This window comes from Geotrypetes seraphini, chromosome 4 (genome assembly GCF_902459505.1).
Source record: "Geotrypetes seraphini chromosome 4, aGeoSer1.1, whole genome shotgun sequence".
In the NCBI taxonomy this organism is placed as follows: domain Eukaryota; kingdom Metazoa; phylum Chordata; class Amphibia; order Gymnophiona; family Dermophiidae; genus Geotrypetes; species Geotrypetes seraphini.
In genome coordinates this window covers 110,101,495-110,121,419 of record NC_047087.1, presented here as the reverse complement: position 1 = coordinate 110,121,419, position 19,925 = coordinate 110,101,495, and the positions used below count along the sequence as shown (strand labels likewise).

Genomic DNA, 19,925 nt, shown 5'->3' with positions numbered 1-19,925 from the left:
GTATTTATGGTCGCGGTTGGCGAGGTTCAGTTGAGAGGGAAGGATCGAGGGTCAGCGGGGGTTCAGCTGCGCGGCAGGGGGGATGGCGGGTGCTCAAGGGTTCTGCTGCACAAGAGATGGGAGGGATGGAAGGATAGAAGTTGGGCAAGGGTTCTGCACAGGGGGATGGAGGGAAAGAAAGATGCTGCAGAGAGAAGGCACAAGGGGATGGGTGAGAGGGGAGGAAAGATGTTGAGAAAGAGGGGAGAGAAAGAAAGAGGAAGAATTTGTGTGAAGGAGAGAAAGGGAGAGATGATCATGTACATGAAAAAAAATAAGCCTTACCCGAAAATAAGAACCAGTGCGTTGGCCCAAAATTAAAATAAGACAGTGTCTTATTTTGGGGGACACATGGTATTAAGACCAGACTTAACCATCCTAACTTTTCATAAGGAGGCGGAAGCATGGTTCTGAGATTTGGGGATTGATGTCTCCAGAGATCAGTTGCTGGATTTGTTATGCACACCATTGGTAAAGTTAACATGCATGATTCATATGGAACAATAATATAAATTTCTGTATACGAGGTATGACAATTAAGTTAATGAATTCATCCTAGAAAAAGTGATACATACCTCATTGCTGAATAGCACTATGGTCACCTTCGAAGTACTCCCCTTGGGAAGCTATACACTGACACCAGCATCTGGTCCATCCTTTAAAGCAATTTTGAAACTCTTTTTCTGGAATGGCCATCAGAGCTGTCATTGTATTACCCTTGGTGTCCTGAATGTCATCAAAATGTCTTCCTTTCAATATTTCCTTTATCTTCGGGTAAAGAAAAAAGCCAATGAGGGTCAGATCAGGTGAGTAGTATATATAAGTTCATGTAAACCTTTTTTTTTTTCCTTCTCTTCCTATATTTTAAGTTCTTGTAAACCATGCCGAGCTCCACAACATCCGTGGAGATGATGCGGTATATAAACTTAAGGTTTAGTTTAGTGTTCCAATACAGTTATTTGTTTACTGGCTAAAAGCTCCCTCACAGACAGTGATATGTGAGCTGGTGCATTGTCATGATGCAAGACCTATGAGGGATAATTTTTGCAAACACCTTTCTCATGCCAAGATTTTTGTTAACATTTTCCTGTTTCTCTATTGATGTTTACTTGGTCTGCTATGCGTCTCACAGTCAGCTGACGATTTTGACATAATTCAACACATGTTTGCAATGTTTTCTTCAGTTCTGCTCATTACTGGCCTCCCTGACCTCTGTTCATCAGTAACGCTTTCTCTCTCCTCAGAAAAATGTTTAATCCATTTGTGCACTGCTGTTTTCTTCATAGCATTATGTCCATAAACTTGAACTAACATGACCCTGATTTCACTTTCACTCTTGCCAAGTTTAACAAGAAATGTAATGTTTGTTTGTTGTTCATTGCTCTAATTCAAGCTCTGACATTCTCGCGATGGCACACAAAAATATGTGAGTGAATAAAAAAGAGACCTGCTCTCTATCCTTGAGGCACCTTATGGATTGAGGGCTTTATAGACTGATTTAAGTCAATGAAGTTTAGTTAATGAATGCAGGGTGTTTGACCAGTTCATGGGAACTTGTGTGCAAGTTTATCTCAAGTTCACCAGGGTTTATCACTGCAAATAGCACCCATGAGTGCTAGGCAGGAATCACCCACAAACATCATATTAAATACCCTGTGGCCAATCAAATCTATAATAGTAAAAATTTATTTACATATTTAATTTAATGTTTTAAAACATGCTAAAATAGCCCAAAATACCCTGGTGCCTGAATGGTTTAATTCAAGAAATCAAAATCACTGATACAGTGTCGACATCATTTGAAAATTGTTCCTGCACTGCCAAACAATGTCAATCTTTCAACAATCAATAAGGCTACTGAAAAAAAGGAACTTATTGATTAAAAGACCACTGTCGTTCATCAGTCAAAGAATGTTTTTCAGGGAGTGCCTGCTGATCACTCTATAGAGCCCTGTTTTGTGTCCTTCATCAGGGGCAACCTCAAGGGCATCTCCTGTTGCAATATAAATGGAATGATGGTTCTCTGTGGTGCGGCGCGGCTTGGCTGCAAATGAAAGCGAGAATACTTAAATATTCAGGAGAGCTCCATGGCCCCGCACTCCAGCTGATCCAGATTCTAACAAATCAAAATGAGTCTTGTCATATAATGGAATGCGCCTCCCAGCCAATAAAAACAGCCTGAAGGCAAAACGAGGGAGAAGCAACCCCACCTCCATATAGAAAAAAAGTAGCTGACCTCCCACTACTTTAGAGGAGGAGGATAGACGTAATACTCCTTCAGTAAGACTCGAGGAAGGTGGGAGTTAGTATCCAACAAAGTGAACATGATTCTTTATGTCTCAAGCTTTGGATTAGGAGACAGACACGCTAAAATACATTCTACAATGTCTCTAGAAAAAGAGATAAGCACAGACACGTATGTGCAAGCTGAAGGCCAGACTGTGTTCCTCAAAAGTGAAAGTATAACTCATCTGTAGATGTTACCAGCTATATGCCAGTCCACTGCCTCATTCATTACATGAGGAGAATAAGTTTGTAAACTAAAAATCCAGTGTTGTTTCCTGGCAAGCAAAAAGTTTTTCTTATTCCCTTGAACTATATTGGCAACTTGTTCAATAATTGTCATTGCATATCAGAAAACAAATGGCCTGTTTCAATTGTATGATTTACCATAGGAGCATTTTGTCTTAAGTGTTTCACACAGCTTCTGTGTTCAGTGATCTGTAACCAGATAGCTCAGGTCGTACTGCCAACATACAAGAAACTACAGGCACATTGTATGATATATACAACGTACATATTGTCACAAGATGTATTACTTCGCAACTTGTATATTTGCTTAGTTCTAGGATGTATCCACTGATTTCCCTCCAAAGTTTGTTTGCATTCTAGACAATGACCGCATGCCTTGTGACCAGATACATCTTGAAGATTGTTCTTCCTCTCCTGGAAATTGGCACACACCAACCTATCCACCAAATTTTTCCCCCTGGAATAAACTATGCAGGGATGGTCTTGAAATACATCGTGGAGTTGCAGAACATCCCAGTGCTTATGAATGCTCGATGCAATTTTTGGTGTTTGGGTGGAATATGAGAGCACATAGACTTGTTTTGAATGGTCATTTGTCATAGGATCCCCTAGAAGCAACAACAATAATGAACGCCACTCAGCAAGACACCGCCACACGTCGACACGAACACTGCTGCAAGACACTGATATACCTAGGTTATGAAACCTTACCAAGCTGTTTGTACAGTGCTGCCAATGTAAGCGCATGGTGGCAAGTTTATCAACTTAATTGTCAGTCCTCATACAGCGTTTAATCCCTCTCTGCATTGCTGTCATGAAAGGAGATGATGGTAAATATGCACTATAGGAATGGAGAGTGTGGTGCATATATTTTGCACAACTGCTAGGAAATGTTTAAAATCACCAGTGCTGTGGGTTTTCTGCAGCTATTGGTTCGCAGTCTCTAGGCATTAGGGCTGCTATTCTTGAAGGTGTGACTGTTGGCTATCCTATTTCCTATCCATAGGGATAGGAGGGTCAACAGGAGTTCACAGAAGGGAGTTAGACTTGCTGGCTCCAGGAGTCCATTGGAAACCCAGCACATGGGTTCCAGCAGCTTCTGAAAGCCATGTGAGTGAAAAGCCAGACTCTGCTTTAGTCTGTGATAGGGGAGGGCTAGTTAAGTAGCCCTACCTCCAGAGGGGATTTAAGGGCTGGAAGGGGAGAGTTTAGAATTGGACTTTGTTTTGTAATGTTTGTGTTTACTGTTCAAGAAAGTGCTTCTTATTCACTGGAAGAAGTAAAATTGGAGTTTGGACTTTGAATCCTGGTGTGGTCTACATTCAGTACTTTGTGTTTCTCAGTGCAGCGCCTAAACAGGAGAATTTTTACACCTGTTCTGTTCGACTATTTGTTTTTTTAAATCTGTTTTTTTTATATTCTACGTACCATCACCTGGGACCCCTGAGGAAGAAGTGTTTTTTGAAACACGGACCATGCTGGGTCTGATCCACACAAATACTAGTACCAGTTTTTTTATATATTTATTACATTTATTTTACGTATGCTATAAATGTTTTTATGATTTTTAAAATAAATTCCTGCACCTTGTACATACCACTGCAGTTTGGTTTTGGTTTTTGCTTTGCAATTGTTCTGCAGTTTTTGTTGGTTTCTTTTGTCTTGCCTGTGGTATACATTATTTATAGGAGTGAGAAGGGTATTTGATGCTTGCTTGCTGTGGGACTCCTGCTTATAAGTTGGTCCCAGCTCTGGTCTTAAATAAAAATAACTGTGTGCCCCTTCAAAGCAGTTTACGTACATATATATAGGTACCGGTACTTATTTTGTACTTGGGGCAATAGAGTTAAATGACTTGCCCAAGTCACAAGGGACTGCAGTGGGAATCAAGCACATATAACCCTTGCAGTTTGGCTCACAGTAGCTTTCTACATCAGTCCCTGTGCCATCAATTCTGTGGGTAAAGGCCTGTAGCTGTTGCTTTTATGAGTAATAGATGCCATCTTCTGGTAGAAAAATAGCAGTATTTTTTGAGAATATGCCTAGAATTGAGTAACTGATAGCTCAACTCTGTTTTTGTGGTAAATGTGTTATTTGTAATTCATTCATAAACTGCTATAGAATTTTTAGATTCCTTGCTAAACAAATCCCGACTAGTGGAGGCTGCAGTTCTTAGTATGAGGTTGAAAGCTAGAATGATGCTAGGTTGCATAGGAAAGCTAGAACAATGCTAGGTTGCATAGGAAGAGGTATGGCCAGTAGGAAAAAAGAGGTATTGATGCCCCTGTATAAGACTCTGGTGAGACCTCATTTAGAATACTGTGTACAATTCTGGAGACCGCACCTTCAAAAAAATATAGGATGGAGTCAGTCCAAAGGAAGGCTGCTAAAATGGTTGGTGGTCTTCATCATAAGGCGTATGGGGACTCAATATGTATACAGTGTTCCCCCGCGAATTCACGGTTCGCGAATCACGGACTCACTCATTTGCGGTCTGCTCCAGCCGCCTCTTTCTGTAGTAAAGTCGGGCTACACCAATCAGGAGCTGCGTGTCAAAGCAGCTTCTGATTGTACTACACTGTACTACAGGAAGAGGCGGTCGGAGCAGACTGCGAGTGATTTTCTTCACCCGCTGGTGCTCCAGCTGCCCTCTCCTGCCTCCCCTGCCTTTTGACAGGCAAAATTTGCGGGGGTTCCTGGAATGGAACCCTCGTGAATTTTGGGGGGAGTACTGTACGAAGAAGGAAAAGAAGGAGAGGGGACATGATAGAGATGTTTAAATACCTACATGGCATAAATTCACGATGTGAGTCTCTTTCATTTGAAAGGAAGCTCTGGAATGAGAGGGCATAGGATGAAGTTAAGAGTTAGGAGTAATCTAAGAAAATAATGTTTTTACAGAAAGGGTGGTAGATGTGTGGAATAGTCTCCCAATAGGGATGGTGGAGACAGACTGTCTGAATTCAAGAAAGTGTGGGACATTCACATGGGATCTCTTAGGGAGAGGAGGAGCTAGTGAATGCTGTAGATGGGTAGACTGGATGGGTCATTTGGCCTTTATCTGCCTTCATATTTTTATGTTTCTCTATTATTTTTGTAGTTCTACCTTCTACTACTTATCACTTCTATAGAGCTGAAAGACATATGCAGCGCTGTACATTTTGATATTTATAGATGTCCCTGCTCAGAAGAGCTTACAATCTAACTTGGACAGAGAAGACATGACATAGAGGGTAGGGGATGCAGAACCCAAGGTGAGAGGAGTTAGGAGTTGAAAGCACTCTCAAAGCTTTTAAATGGGCCTTGATCAGTATAGCTTGCTGGTCTTATGTTTTCAGGCGGACTTCCTGGGACACCAGGCCGCTCAGTGGTATAAATTAATATCTGGATTTTTGAATAAGAAACCAAAGACTGGTCTTCGTGACATTTGGAGCATTGAGATAAAGCAGCAGATTTCTGCGTCTCAATGGCCACAAATTTGGTCTTGGAGGTTGAGATGTACAATGTCTGCATCTATGAGACAAACATGGTTGTTTTTATTACATAGAGTGTTTTGGACCACAGTTCGTTTAAAGAAATTAGATAAGTCAAAGTCTAATAGATGCTGGCACTGTCATCTAGAAGTAGGGACATTGGATCATCTATTATTCTATTGTCCATTGATACTTAGCTTTTGGAGATCCATTTAGGGTCAAGTGAATAATTTACTTGAAAATCCAGTGGCATTAACGTATGATACTGTATTATTTGGTATATCAATGAGGGCTAAGAGCCAAATATCTTCTAATAATAATAAACTTCTATTCATTATGACAGGGGTTGCCATACAGCATATTATGCAGAACTGGAAACATTGGGATCGGCAGAATTATAATTTTTGGTGGAATTCTCTATGCCACATTTTTAAAATGGAGCGTGTACAGTAATAGCTATACAGCAGAGTCATTTAAAGAAATTTAAGGATGTTTGGGAGCCATTAACAAAATTTTGTAATGACTAAATATTACTTTTTTCCCTTTGTACATACACGTCCGAGTTGAGGGTGGGGGTGGGGATACTTTGTGTTTATATGTGGTTGAGGACAATTGTTGGGTATATTGATTGATTCTATGTATTTGTTTTTCTTGATTATTGGGTGGGAGGGTTAAACATAGTAACATAGTAGATGATGGCAGATAAAGACCCGAATGGTCCATCCAGTCTGCCCAACCTGATTCAATTTAAATTTTTTCTTCTTAGTTATTTCTGGGCAAGAATCCAAAGCTTTACCCGGTACTGTGCTTGGGTTCCAACTGCCGAAATCTCTGTTAAGACTTACTCCAGCCCATCTACACCCTCCCAGCCATTGAAGCCCTCCCCTGCCCATCCTCCACCAAACGGCCATACACAGACACAGACCGTGCAAGTCTGCCCAGTAACTGGCCTAGTTCAATATTTAATATTATTTTCTGATTCTAAATCTTCTGTGTTGTTTATTCATAGTTGTTTATTCATGTTTGTAGGATCAATGTGCTTTTCATGTACTATTATATGTATATATATTTGTTTTGCACAGTTATAATTTAGAAAATCAATAAAGATTAAAAAAAAAAAAAAAGGGCCTTGAACACTGCCAGAGACGGAGCCCACCATAGGGATTCGAGCAGCTTGTTCCAAGCATACGGCACAGCAAGGCAGAAGAGACAGAGCCTGGAGTTGGCAGTTGAAGAGAAGATCACAGATAGGAAGGACTTATCAGCTGAGCAGCGCTCACCGGGGGAGGGGGGGCGGTGATCATAGGGGGAGATAAGTGATAAGAGATAGTGAAGGGCAGCTGAGTGAGTGCATTTGTAGGTTTAAATTGTATTCAGAAATGGATGGGAAGCCAATGAAGTGACTTTAGTAGAGGAGTAATGTGAGTAAAGTGGCTCTCTCTGAATATGAGTCGTGTAGGCAAATTCTATATGGATTGAAGGGGAGCGAGATAGCTAAGCGGAAGGCTGATGGGTGATTGTTGATAAGTATGCAGGTACAAATATGTCACTGCCCCAGTCAGTTCACAATCTAGAGTCAACAGGAGATAAAAATGATTTGCCCAAAGTTACATTGTGTGTGAGTGACAGAAGTCCCTCAACCCATTGTTCTAAGGCCACTCTGGTTTAGTGGAAAAGGTGCTCACTTTTCATGTGGTCCATAACGGAGTGAGCTGCATGTGCATCTGAATTAATAGTAAACCTTCATACTTCATGTGATATAATGTTTTTAGAGAATTTTTTTCATAAGGATGTACATTGACATATCCCTATTCACAACTTACAAAGCCATGCTAGTGGCTGCTTCGCGGCAACAGCCCCGAAGCCCCTTTAAATCTCTATGGGCTTCGGGGCCATTACCGTGTAGCAGCCGCTAGCGCGGCTTTGTAAAACAAGACAAGAATGTTAACGAGTTCTATTTTTAATAAATATTTGGAGCATTGAGATTAAGCAACAAATTTCTGCTACTCAATGGCCACGAATCTGGTCTTGGAGAATGAGATGTACAGCGTCGGCATCAATGAAACAAACTTGGTTTTTCTTGTTGCATAGGACTTTTTGGACCCCGGTTCGATTGCAGAAGTTAGATAATTCTAAGTCTAACAGATGCTGGCGTTATCATCTTGAAATAGGGACGTTGAATCATCTGTTGTATTTTTGTCCTTTAATACTTAATTTTTGGAAATCGATATGGGGACAGATTAATACCATATAGGAGTCATTGATTCCGTTGACTTATGATGTAGTCATATGTGGGACTTTATTAAATCTTAAATCCCCTTTGGACCAATATAAAGGCAGACTGCTCCTTATTATGACCAGAATAGCCATGCAGATGATCACTTGCAATTGGAAAAATTATGATCGCCTTAATTTTCCTTTCTGGTGGGCAAATTTATGCTTATGCTATAGGTGTAAAAAAAATGAATGCTGATATGTTAGGGCATAGTAATGCATTTAAATTGGTGGGGGGCCCCTTGAAGTCTTTTATCACTTCATCATAATTATCTCTTATTTTTACTTTTAGTTAATTTCTATACACATCCAGGGTAGGGGGGAAGGTTGGGTGGGGAAGGTTATTTTTTTGTTGTATTCTTTGTTTATATATACATGCATAAGTAATAGTAGGGGGGGGTTATTCTTTATGTAATTTTATTAATTGAAAATAAATGCTTACTGTTATTGCTACTGGATGTGTGGAGGGGCATTATCGAAAGGGACGTCTAAGTCTGTTTGCGTCCAAGTCGCAAGTCATCCAAAGTAAAAAAAAAAACAGCCTAGGACACATTTTAGAAAAATACATCCAAAATTTTTTTTGTTTCGAAAATCATCTAATTATACGTCCTGCCAATCTGATCGTCCAAGCCACTAAATTGTCCATCTTTATACCACATTTCCATCCAACTTTTCGTCCAAATCAAAAACGCCTAGAACAAGCCCTGTTGGATGTGGGAGGGGTCTGTAAAGTGATGGACTGAACTCCCAGACATGGCACCTAAATAGTGGAGTACCTTACAGGGCACTGCTGTGAACTTCACAAAAAGGGTACTATGTTTATCCTCACTATAGCTCCCTTATAGGTCATGGTGAGCCCCCCCAAACCACCTCCAGAATCCCCTAGACCAGGGGTGTCCAATGTCGGTCCTCGAGGGCCGCAATCCAGTCGGGTTTTCAGGATTTCCCCAATGAATATGCATGAGATCTATGTGCATGCACTGCTTTCAATGCATATTCATTGGGGAAATCCTGAAAACCCGACTGGAATGCGGCCCTCGAGGACCGACATTGGACACCCCTGCCCTAGACCCACTTATCTACCACCTTAATAGCCCTTATGGCTGCAGGAGCCACTTATATGCCAGTAAAAAAGGGTTTTTGAGGTGTATAGGGGAGTGCACATGTTTAAGTAGCAATGCAGTGATTACAGAGGCTTATGGGCATGGGTCCTCCTCTCCATGAGTCCCTAACCCACCCCCAAGACGGCTTAAGCCACCTCTGCTGGACGACTAGGCTTTCCTATGCCAGGCTGCCAGGTGATGATGGTCTGGAGGCTGAATTGTAAAGGTATGATTAATATTTTTTGGGGGGTGGGGGGTCGGTGATCACTGGGATAGTGTGTGGGGGTCTGTTTTATGTGTTTGCAGTGCTTCTCTGGTGACTTTAGGTGGGTTTTTGTGACTTAGACCATGCTTTACATGGTCTAAGTCACAACGTCTAAGTTCCGTCGATCCTGGGCTGTATAACTTTCGGTTATACATGCTGTACGACTAAGTCTAAGCCGGCCCACGTTCCGCCCAACTCCCGTCCTTGACACTCCTCCCGAAATGCCCCGTTTAGCTTTGGTTGTACAGCGGCACTATGAAGGCCTAGGTCATTTAGAAATATGTCCAAAACCCATTTTTATTATCGGCATTTGGACGTATTTGGGAAATGTTCGTCCAAGTGCCAACTTAGGCCGTTTTTTGGACGATTTTCTCTTTCGATTATGAGTCCCATAGTCTTTTGCACTTTTTACTGATTTGAAAATTAATAAAGATTAATTAAAAAATGATATATATATTATCACATTCCATTGCTATTTTCTCCAGCTTCTCCTGACAACCCAGGAATATAAATGTATTGTTAAGGATATTGGACAGCAGAAACAGAATAGTTTCTTGTAGATGACCTGGCTGGCTGAATGGCAAACGCTGCGTACTACAGTGCAGAAGGTTCCAAGTTCAGCTCTAACACTCCCCAGGTTAGCTGGATCTTAGGATGCTACTAGGGCAGCATTCATAGCTCCCTACTCCCTGGGGTTGGCGGTGGATTCAAGGCCCTTAATTCTAGAATATTCTAGAAGAAATTTCAGTACATGGATACTAGTCCAAAACTAGTCCAAAACTATTGCAGTGAGCGTGGGTCTAAGAAAAGGTAAAACTAGAACCCTCGCTGGAAAAATTCCGCTCCAAAGTTAAAGCATTTCTCTTCAGGGATGCCTGCAGAGCCTGGGATCTCACTTTCTCTTCAAACATGGACATACATTCTAGCAGAGAACATCATGTGCTTCATAAGAAGCAACCCCCTGCCCCCCTTTTGTGAGATTCCACTCTCCCCTCCTAACTTTTTTAGTTTGTTTTATTTGAATATCGATGTAATTATATTCCCTAATGTTTTTTCCCCTTGATTTTGTCTGTAAACTGTCTATTTTACCTTTATTTAGTTGATCATATATGATATTGTTTTTACTTTACATTTTCCCTTGGTTTTCCTTATTTTTCTTTTACTATTATAAACCGTTTAGCTAATACTTGATAGACGGTATATCAAATGATAAATAAACTTGGAAACTAATGAAGGATCATGGCACCAGAGCCTAGCACTGGTTTCACTTCAGCTGGAAGTCCAAATAGTTCTTCCTGCTGTATCAGGTCACAAAAAAAGGACATAGTGAAGGACTTACATCTAGCTGGTTTGTGTTGCTGCTTTTGTCTCCAGCCTTTTCCTTCCCAGTGATGAAGATTTAGCAAGTTGAAAAGTCAAATGGTAGGGAACATAATTGTGGGTTGTCAGGAGAAGCTGGAGAAAACAGCAATGGAATTTGATAATATTTATTAAAAATAGAACACATTAACATGCTTGTCTTAAATCTTAATTTTCTTAAAGGAAAAATAAAAATATTTTTTAATTTTCCTCTAGAATACTCCAGATTTCTGTTATGCTTTTTTGGCTGTTTTTAATCACATTTGTTGAAATAAAATGGATTATGCTATCTATGTTTGTACTCCATATGCATTCTCTTTCACAAAATGGTTTTGGTTCTTTCTCAATTTCCTAAGCATTCAGTGGCCCAAGTTAACTTGAACTATTTATGTTAATGTAGCTGACACCTTTCACTCTCCAAATGTGCTAAAAGAAAGCATTATCTGTTTAGAAGGAGCATAATTGATGATGTTACAGTTTCTTTCTACCAAACCCAAGTGTATTTTAAAAGCACGAGCTGTCCTCCCTCCCACCCTCACCCCCCACCCAAAAAAAGAACATAAGGAAATATTATTCTCAATAACTCATTTGGGTTATTCACTGCTTTTATAGTGTTGGTTTTGGTCCATTGTTTTATTGCATTTTTGATATCTTGACTTGTTTTTAAATGTATTTTTCATGTGTTGTATTATTTATGTTAGTGTCCCCTGAGGAAGGCGTACATCATACGCCAAAATTGAGATCCTTGTTGGGACTAACCTTTTTTGAATAAAGCCTTCAACATTTGGTTGAAAAGACACCTTCCTTGCCTTCTTGTCTAAGCCGGGGTGTTCTCTTGTTTGTCTGTCCACTAAACTTTTTTAACCATGGAAATGTCTTTTTCAAATTAGCCCCTTAATCCTCTTCTTCAGTCTATTGCCTAATTAAACCTAGCTTTTATAGTGCTGAAGCTTTTTTGAATGAAATAAGTTTCTGTGGCCTGCAAACTTTCAACTGGTACAATATGAATGGTCCAGATGGTATATATTGACTGATTTCCTAATACCTGGGTCTGCATTTAGATCCAGTACTTTCTGGGATCTCATTATATTCTTTACTTCTTACAAGACTCACAGTGAGGGTGTTCTGCTTTAACATGTCTAGTGTAATGAGGTGAAAGAACTGCTGCATGACTCTCTAGCTTGGGAGAGATATGATTCAGGATGTACTATAGGAAAGTAGACTTTGTAGACCTCTGCTGGATTCAGTACGTATATACAAGCTGTAGAAATATATTGGTGGTTTGTTGTTAGATGACTATTCGTATGATAGCAGCAATGGGTCAGGATCAAGGTTAGCCAGCTAAATTGCTAGTGTTGTGATTAGGTGCACAATGTTTCATATTTTTATTAATATGGGTTTGTTTAATGCATCACAGCATACTAGTACTTATCCCAGGACAAGCAGGCAGCATATTCTCACATGGAGCCCTGGTACAGACAGCTTTAAAAGTACATCGCCTCTTTAAGAACTTGAGAAAGTTCACGAACTGCCCACACCACGCATGTGCGAATGCCTTCCTGCCTGACGCTGCTCGCGGCTCCTCAGTTCTTATTTTCTGTGGAGCTAAACACAGCATACTAGTACACATGGTGACATTGAGCTTGTTACATGTTACCATAGAGGATGAAAAGGGATGTGCTATGACCTCTGGAGCTATGGCTTAATCAATTTTTCATTCCACACCATATTTAACAAACTTAGAGGCCAGGGTTGGAGGTTATTTTGTATGAGGCCCCTTCCAACATAAAAGATGTTGTATGCTCCTGCTCAATACTTATATGAAGCCCATATTGTCTTTCTCACTGTCCTTTTGCTTTCACAGTAAATACGATTTCATATTTCTTTATTCCCTAGATTCACTTTGCTCAAAAAGACCAAGAGAACATGGAAGCAGGATGGTATAAACTCTTTGGATATCCAACTGATTTCAGTAGAGGAAGCCCAGCTTTATACCAATATCACTGTGGATGTTGGTGGTATCACAATCCTGCCTCCTGAAAAAAGCAAAGATATATGGACATTCCTATGATGAATTTCCGCCTTAAACAGGATGTAAGGAATGATAAACCGAGCAAGTTAACGTCTGTTTCTTATCTGTTTTGCTCAGTTTCTGAACCTAAATGCACTCTGGTTTTGTTGAGGTTTTTTATTTTCTGAGCTCTTCTTGGACAAAAGAAGGAACTCAATTGACTCCTTTAGCCCAGAGATTCTGCATACATTGTATTTGGCATGGAATGTAAAAGATATCTCCAAAGCCTTAAACTATCTCTTTGATAAATCCATTTTCATAGTATTTCTCGGCCAAGTCACCTTTATTTTTTATTTTTTTGAAAGATCACTTGATCACCTCTGTTTTATGAAAAGCCATGGCCCAGATTCTAGGGCTTGGATGACTGTGATGTTGAGCAAACTTGCTCACTGGCACAGTAAAAAGTTGTATTAAACTGCTGGTGAATATATAAATATTTATTATACAGTAAAGAGGTGGTGACCAGGAACAGGACATCAGGCTTGTTTGGTTAATAATATTCAAAGATAAGATTTTCAGAAGTGTTTGAGGTAGGTTTTGGTATACAGGCAGTCCCCAAGTTATAGATGCCTGACTTACGTACAAAGCATACTTACGAACATGGTCACGGCTTCATTTGATTTCACTGAGCAGTATTTCCAGTAGCATAGACTCCTACACTTCTCCTGTAGCAGATTCAGGAATGATGCATGATCACATTAAGAACAGTGTGCAGTTGTGCATGCTGTACCTTAGAGGTTACAATGGTAGGGACAGTTGGCCCTTTTGTCAGCCGGGAGCAGAAATAAGCAGCAAGAATCTTAAAATCTACAAGTTCTGTGTTACATACAAATCCAATTTAAGAACATCTATAAAAACGTAACTCATTCTTAACCTGGGGATTGCCTGTAGTTACAAAATGATGCATCATAGCAGTGCTGTGTACTTAGTGCATGGACCGTTTCTTACCTCTGGTTACTTGATTGGTGATGGTTTCCTCATTCATTGTATCTATTCTGTGACCTCTTCCAAGTATTGTTATTGCTGCCCATGAAAGCTGCTCAGAGAAAGTAAACTTTTTACTCACGATATGAGGTCTGGTGTTCTCTGTGTAGTCTATAAATATCAAGAGCATCTTGAAGATACCAACAATAAGGAGGTTTCCGACTTCCTTTCTTTCCTTCAATCATTGGGTTTTTCTTTACCATCTATTTCCCCTACCCATGAAAAAGGTCATACATTAGATCTTGTTGCTTTTTTAGATCACTATTGATACTGTTCGCTGGCAACAAGTCCCCTGGACGGTGGCAAGTCAAATGCGCGCAAGACATATGCACACAGACAAATGCATGAAGACAAGTGAGTGCAAGACAAGTGAGCATAAGATAACTACAGACAAATGGGGGGCAACTTTAAATGTCCCATCCATGAACCAATGCCATGTTGTTCCAATACCTCAAGATTAATAACATTGTGAATAACAATTAATAACAATGTGAATAATGTGAATAATAACATAACAGAGATATATTATGACTGCAAGGGCAAGCACAGGAACATCGTAGAAATGGACAGGGACAAAGATGCTAGCGAAGGGAGGGTGGGCTGTCCCGAGCACATAAAAAAGGAGCATACGTAACGAATCACAAAGAGGCGGGCTGTTCTGAGCACGAGTCTTTGTGCTCATTTGTCTGCTCCCATTTGTCTTTGCGCTCACTTGTCTTTGCGCTCATTTGTCTGCTCTCATTTGTCCACGCGCTTATGTTTTGGCGGTTATCTTGTGCTCACTTGTCTTTGCGCTCATTTGTCTTGCGCCCGTTTGTCCGTGCGTGTTTGTCTTGCGCGCATTTGACTATGAACCCCCTGGACTGACCATTTTCTTGGTGAATTTTCACTTCCCATTTATATGTCTCATTCCGATACAATCTTCACAGAAAAAAACTGTCACATTTAGGAAGAAAATCTGTCCTGAATATTTTTGGTCTTATGTTTTAGATTCTCTCCCTAGCTCTCCCAGGGAGCATACCATTGATGATAGCTGGCATAACTAGAGCTCTATTTCAGAATGTGCCTATCAATCTTTGGCACCAGTTATCACCAAAACAATCTCCTATGCCCGGAATGTACCATGGTTTCTACCCATTCATAGAGCCCTAAAACAGAACTGTAGAAGGCTAGAAAAGAAATGGAAAAAATATCTTTCTGATATAGATAAAATAAATTGGAGATCTGGAATTAGAAAATATAATTTTTAACTTAGGAAAGCGAGAAAAACCTATTATGGAAGTAAAATAGCTAAGTCTAATAACCAGAGCAGTACTCTTTTTAAACTCTGGCATACTTTGACTAATCATGACTCAAAGTCTGAGCAATCTTTATCTCCTTCTGAGGATGTCTTAGCTTGTTTTTTTTCAAGACAAAATTTCTTTCATTAGGCAATCTTTTCCTGCAGGAAATATTGGACATCTCTCCAGTGGAATACCAAAGGGGGGCGGGAGGGCGGGGGTGGGGGGGCGGTCCGTCCCGTGTGCGCCCCAATGGGGTACACAGCTGGTCATCCACTGGGGAATAGGCTGCCACCAGGGAAAGGCTTCCACTGCCGTCATCGGGAACAAGCTGGCCGAGTTCTCCATTCTTTTCTTCCTTGCAGGGCCGACCAACTCTCGCCGCCCGATGTCAATTCTGACGTCGGAGAGGACGTTCTGGGTCAGCCAATCGCTGCCTGGCTGGCCGGAATGTCCTCTCCGACTTTAGAATTGACATCGGGCAGCAAAGAGTTGGTCGGCCCCGTGGGGAAGAGAAGCATGGCGAACTCGGAGCCGGCCTGTTCCCGATGGCAGCAGTGGCAGCCTATTCCCCAGCGGCGGTGGCAGCATTTTCCCAATGGCGGTGGCATAGGGGAGGTGAGGGGGAAAGAAAGAAACAGGGGGGGGGAGGACAGGGAGCCAGAAAGAAAGGGGGCAGGGTGAAACAGAGAAAAAGAAAAAATGGGGCACGGAGAGAGAGAGAAAAAGACAGAGAGAAAGAAAAAGGGCATGGAGAGAGAAAGAAAGAAGGGGGCAGGGTGAAACAAAGAAAAAGTTGGGGGAGGGAATAAGGTCTGGAGGAGAGGAAGCATACAGGAGGCTGAAAGAAGGGAAGAAATATTGGATGCATATTCAGAAGAATAAAGTGCAACCAGAGACTGATGAAATTACCAAACAAAGGTAGGAAAAATGATTTTATTTTCAATTTAGTGATCAAAATGTGTCAATTTTGAGAATTTATATATGCTGTCTATATTTTGCACTATGGCCTCCTTTTACTAAACCGCAATAGCGGTTTTTAGCGTAGGGAGCCTATGAGCGTCGAGAGCAGCGTGGGGCATTCAGCGCAGCTCCCTGCGCTAAAACCCGCTATCGCGGTTTAGTTAAAAGGGAGTGGGTATATTTGTCTATTTTTATATAGTTGTTACTGAGGTGACATTGCATAAAGTCATCTGCCTTGACCTCTTTGAAAACCAGCGGAATATAAATGATAATTAACATTTTCTCTGCATACAGTGTGCTTTGTGTTTTTAAAATTTTATTGTTGGTAGATCATTTTGACTTGGCCACGAAGGTAAGGGGAAGGGAGGGAGGGGAGCTGCTGAAAGACATCTAGTAATCCTTGCAGGCTTGACTGTGCAGGGAATTATTTTTGTAAAATCATGTTTTGTTATGTGACTGGCAGTGGCGTACCTAGGGTATGTGGCACCCGGGGCCCATCATTTTTTGACACCCCCCCCCATCTATATGAAAAATATGATTTTTAGTACCAATCTACATATCGCACCACAAGAGTGTACCTAGGAAAAGGCTGCATCTTAAACACTGCAGTGAGCACTAGAACACCAACACATACATTGTAAAACTAAACAAGCCAGATCCCGCACAGTCAATTGGTCCTGTAGTCAATGCCAACTGAAAACTATGTCTTTTTCATACACACAGAACAGAGATACACCCTCGCCCAAAATGGAATAATCACAAACTAAAAATAGAAATATGTAGACAAAAGTTAAACTGATCCGCCAAGAAACCAGACCCTGGATACAATGCAACACCACAAAAAACAGTAACACGTGTCCTCTAATACAGTGCAAAATATAAAGACAGTAGATGTAAATTTGAAAAAACTGATACATAACAATCACCACTTTATAAATTAACAAATAAAAATAAAACAAATAATGAGATTTAAAAAAATACAATTTTATTGGACTAATCCCCGTAAGCTCGGTCCCCATCCCCGCAAACCACCTGATTCCATCCACACAAGCCTTGAATTGTTTATATTAAAGTATAAAAAGAAACAATATTCTGTACAATTGTCAATTTATAAATCAGCGTCTTCTCCCCACTCTCTTCCCCATTTCCCTTCAGCATCCTCAGCCCACTCTCTCTCCACTTTCCTTCAGCGCACGCACATAAAAACAAGCAAGTAATTTTATATCATTTTCATTCTATTCATTCATAGAAATTAAAGTCTAGATAATGCCAGTCACATAACAAAACATGATTTTACAAAAATAATTCCCTGCAGTCAAGCCTGCAAGGATTATTAGATGTCTTTCAGCAGTTCCCCTCCCTCCCTCCCCCTTACCTTTGTGGCCAAGTCAAAATGATCTACCAACAATAAAATTTTAAAAACACAAAGCACGCTGTACGCAGAGAAAATGTTAATTATCATTTATATTCCGCGGGTTTTCAAAGAGGTCAAGGCAGATGACTTTATGCAATGTCACCTCAGTAACAACTATACAAAAATAGACAAATATTCCCCCTCCCTTTTTACTAAACTGCGATAGCGGTTTTTAGCATAGGGAGCTGCGCTGAATGCCCCACGCTGCTCTCGACGCTCATAGGCTCCCTGCGCTAAAAAACTCTATTGCGGTTTAGTAAAAGGGGGCCATAGTGCAAAATATAGACAGCAGATATAAATTTTCAAAACGGACACATTTTGATCACTAAGTTGAAAATAAAATCATTTTTCCTACTTTTTTGTCTGGTGATTTCATGAGTCTCTGGTCCTTCTTCTGATCCTTCTTCTTTCTCTCTCCCCCTGGCTCCCCTCTTTATTTCTGCCTTTCTTTCTCTCTCCTCCTGGCCCCCCTCTTTCTTTCTGCCTTTCTTTCTCTCCCCCTTGACCCCCCTCTTTATTTCTGCCTTTCTTTCTCTCCCCCTTGACCCCCTCTTTATTTCTGCCTTTCTTTCTCTCCCCTTGGTCCCCCTCTTTCTTTCTACCTTTCTTTCTCTCTCCCCCTGACCCCTCTTTATTTCTGCCTTTCTTTCTCTCTCCCCCTAGCCTGCACAAAGCCATCGTGCCGATTTCTCCACTTCCACGATTCTTTCCCTACCCTCACCCCCAAGCCAGCAGCCGATTTCTCCCTGCTCCTTCCCCGATGTCCTGAACTTCATCGGGCAGCAGCAGCATTCACAATTCACTGCTGTTGCCCGCTTCAGGCCTTCCTCTCTGTCGGGTCCTGTCTTCATGAAAACTGGAAGTAGGCAGGACCCGGCAGAGAACAAGGCCTGAAGCCGGCAACAGCAGCGAATTGTAAACGCTGCTGCTGCCCGAAGAAGGTAATGGAGCACCGAGGCAGTCTGCTTCTCCCCCCTCCCAGCCGAACCCCCGCTGACCCTCCTATCTCCCCCCACCGTGAACCTTTCCGACCTTCCCAGCGAGAGCAGCAAACCTCCTTCGCGGCTTTCTCCTCCCTCTGCCGCGTTACTGATGACGTCATCAGTGATGCGGCAGAGGGAGGATAAAGCCGACGCTACTGGAGGGAGGTTTGCTGCTTTCGCTGGGAGGGTCGGAAAGGTTCACTTGGGGGGGGGGAGAGATAGGATGGTCAGCGGGGTTTCGGCTGGGAGGGGGGAGAAGCGGTCTGCCTTGGTGCTCCAAGGCCTGGCGCCATTACCTTTTTCGATAATGGCGCCGATGCTGCTTTCGCTGGGAGGGTAGGAGCGCGATAGGGACCGGGCCAGCTGTGCACCCCCCCCCTAAGGCGGCACCCGGGATGGACCTCCCCCTCGCCCCCCTTGGTACGCTACTGCCCTGGGGAAACAGCCTGCAACAAGATCGCGCGATGCCAGAGATCTTTGCCTGCTTCGGCTGTTTCCTCCGCCGCGGTCCCGCCCCTCCTCTGACATCAGAGGAGGGGCAGGACCGTGGCGGAGGAAACAGTCGAATCAGGCAAAGATCTCTGGCATCGCGATCTTTCTGCAGGCTGTTTCCAGACGCGACACCCGGCGCAGGGGGGGGTAACTGGACCGGACCGGGAGCACCCCCTCAGGGCTTGGTACCCGGGGCGGACCTCCCCCCCCCCGCCCCCCCCCCTTGGTACGCCACTGGTGACTGGCATTATTTAGACTTTAATTTCTATGAATGAATAGAATGAAAATGATATAAAATTATTGTTTTTATGTGCGTGCGCTGAAGGAAAGTGGAGAGAGAGTGGGCTGAGGACACTGAAGGGAAATGGGGAGTGGGGATAAGACGCTGATTTATAAATTGATAATTGTACAGAATATTGTTTCTTTTTATACTTTAATATAATAAGTTCAATATAAAACAATTCAAGGCTTGTGTGGATGGAATCAGGTGGTTTGCGGGGATGGGGACCGAGCTTACGGGGATTAGTCCAATAAAATGGTATTTTCTTATTTCTCATTATTTGTTTTATTTTTTATTTGTTAATTTGTAAAGTGGTGATTGTTATGTATCAATTTTTTCAAATTTACATCTACTGTCTTTATATTTTGCACAGTATTAGAGGACATGTATTACTGTTTTTGTGGTATTGTAGT

General features: G+C 41.7%; 1 protein-coding gene across 7 annotated transcripts in view; it reads left to right on the top strand.

The window, feature by feature from the left end:
* LOC117359521 (beta-1,4-galactosyltransferase 3-like) overlaps positions 1 to 13,828 on the top strand; it is a 100,461-nt gene extending 86,633 nt beyond the window's left edge. For 6 of the 7 annotated variants that reach the window (XM_033942456.1, XM_033942452.1, XM_033942454.1 and 3 more), the window contains one exon: positions 12,942 to 13,828. In XM_033942456.1, coding sequence (XP_033798347.1) covers positions 12,942 to 13,116 — 175 coding nt within the window. In that variant the 3' untranslated portion in view covers positions 13,117 to 13,828. Of the gene's footprint in view, positions 1 to 2,931; positions 3,411 to 12,941 lie in introns of those variants that run through there. The other variant, XM_033942458.1, reaches the window with a different exon arrangement.
* The last annotated feature ends 6,097 nt before the right edge of the window (positions 13,829 to 19,925 follow it).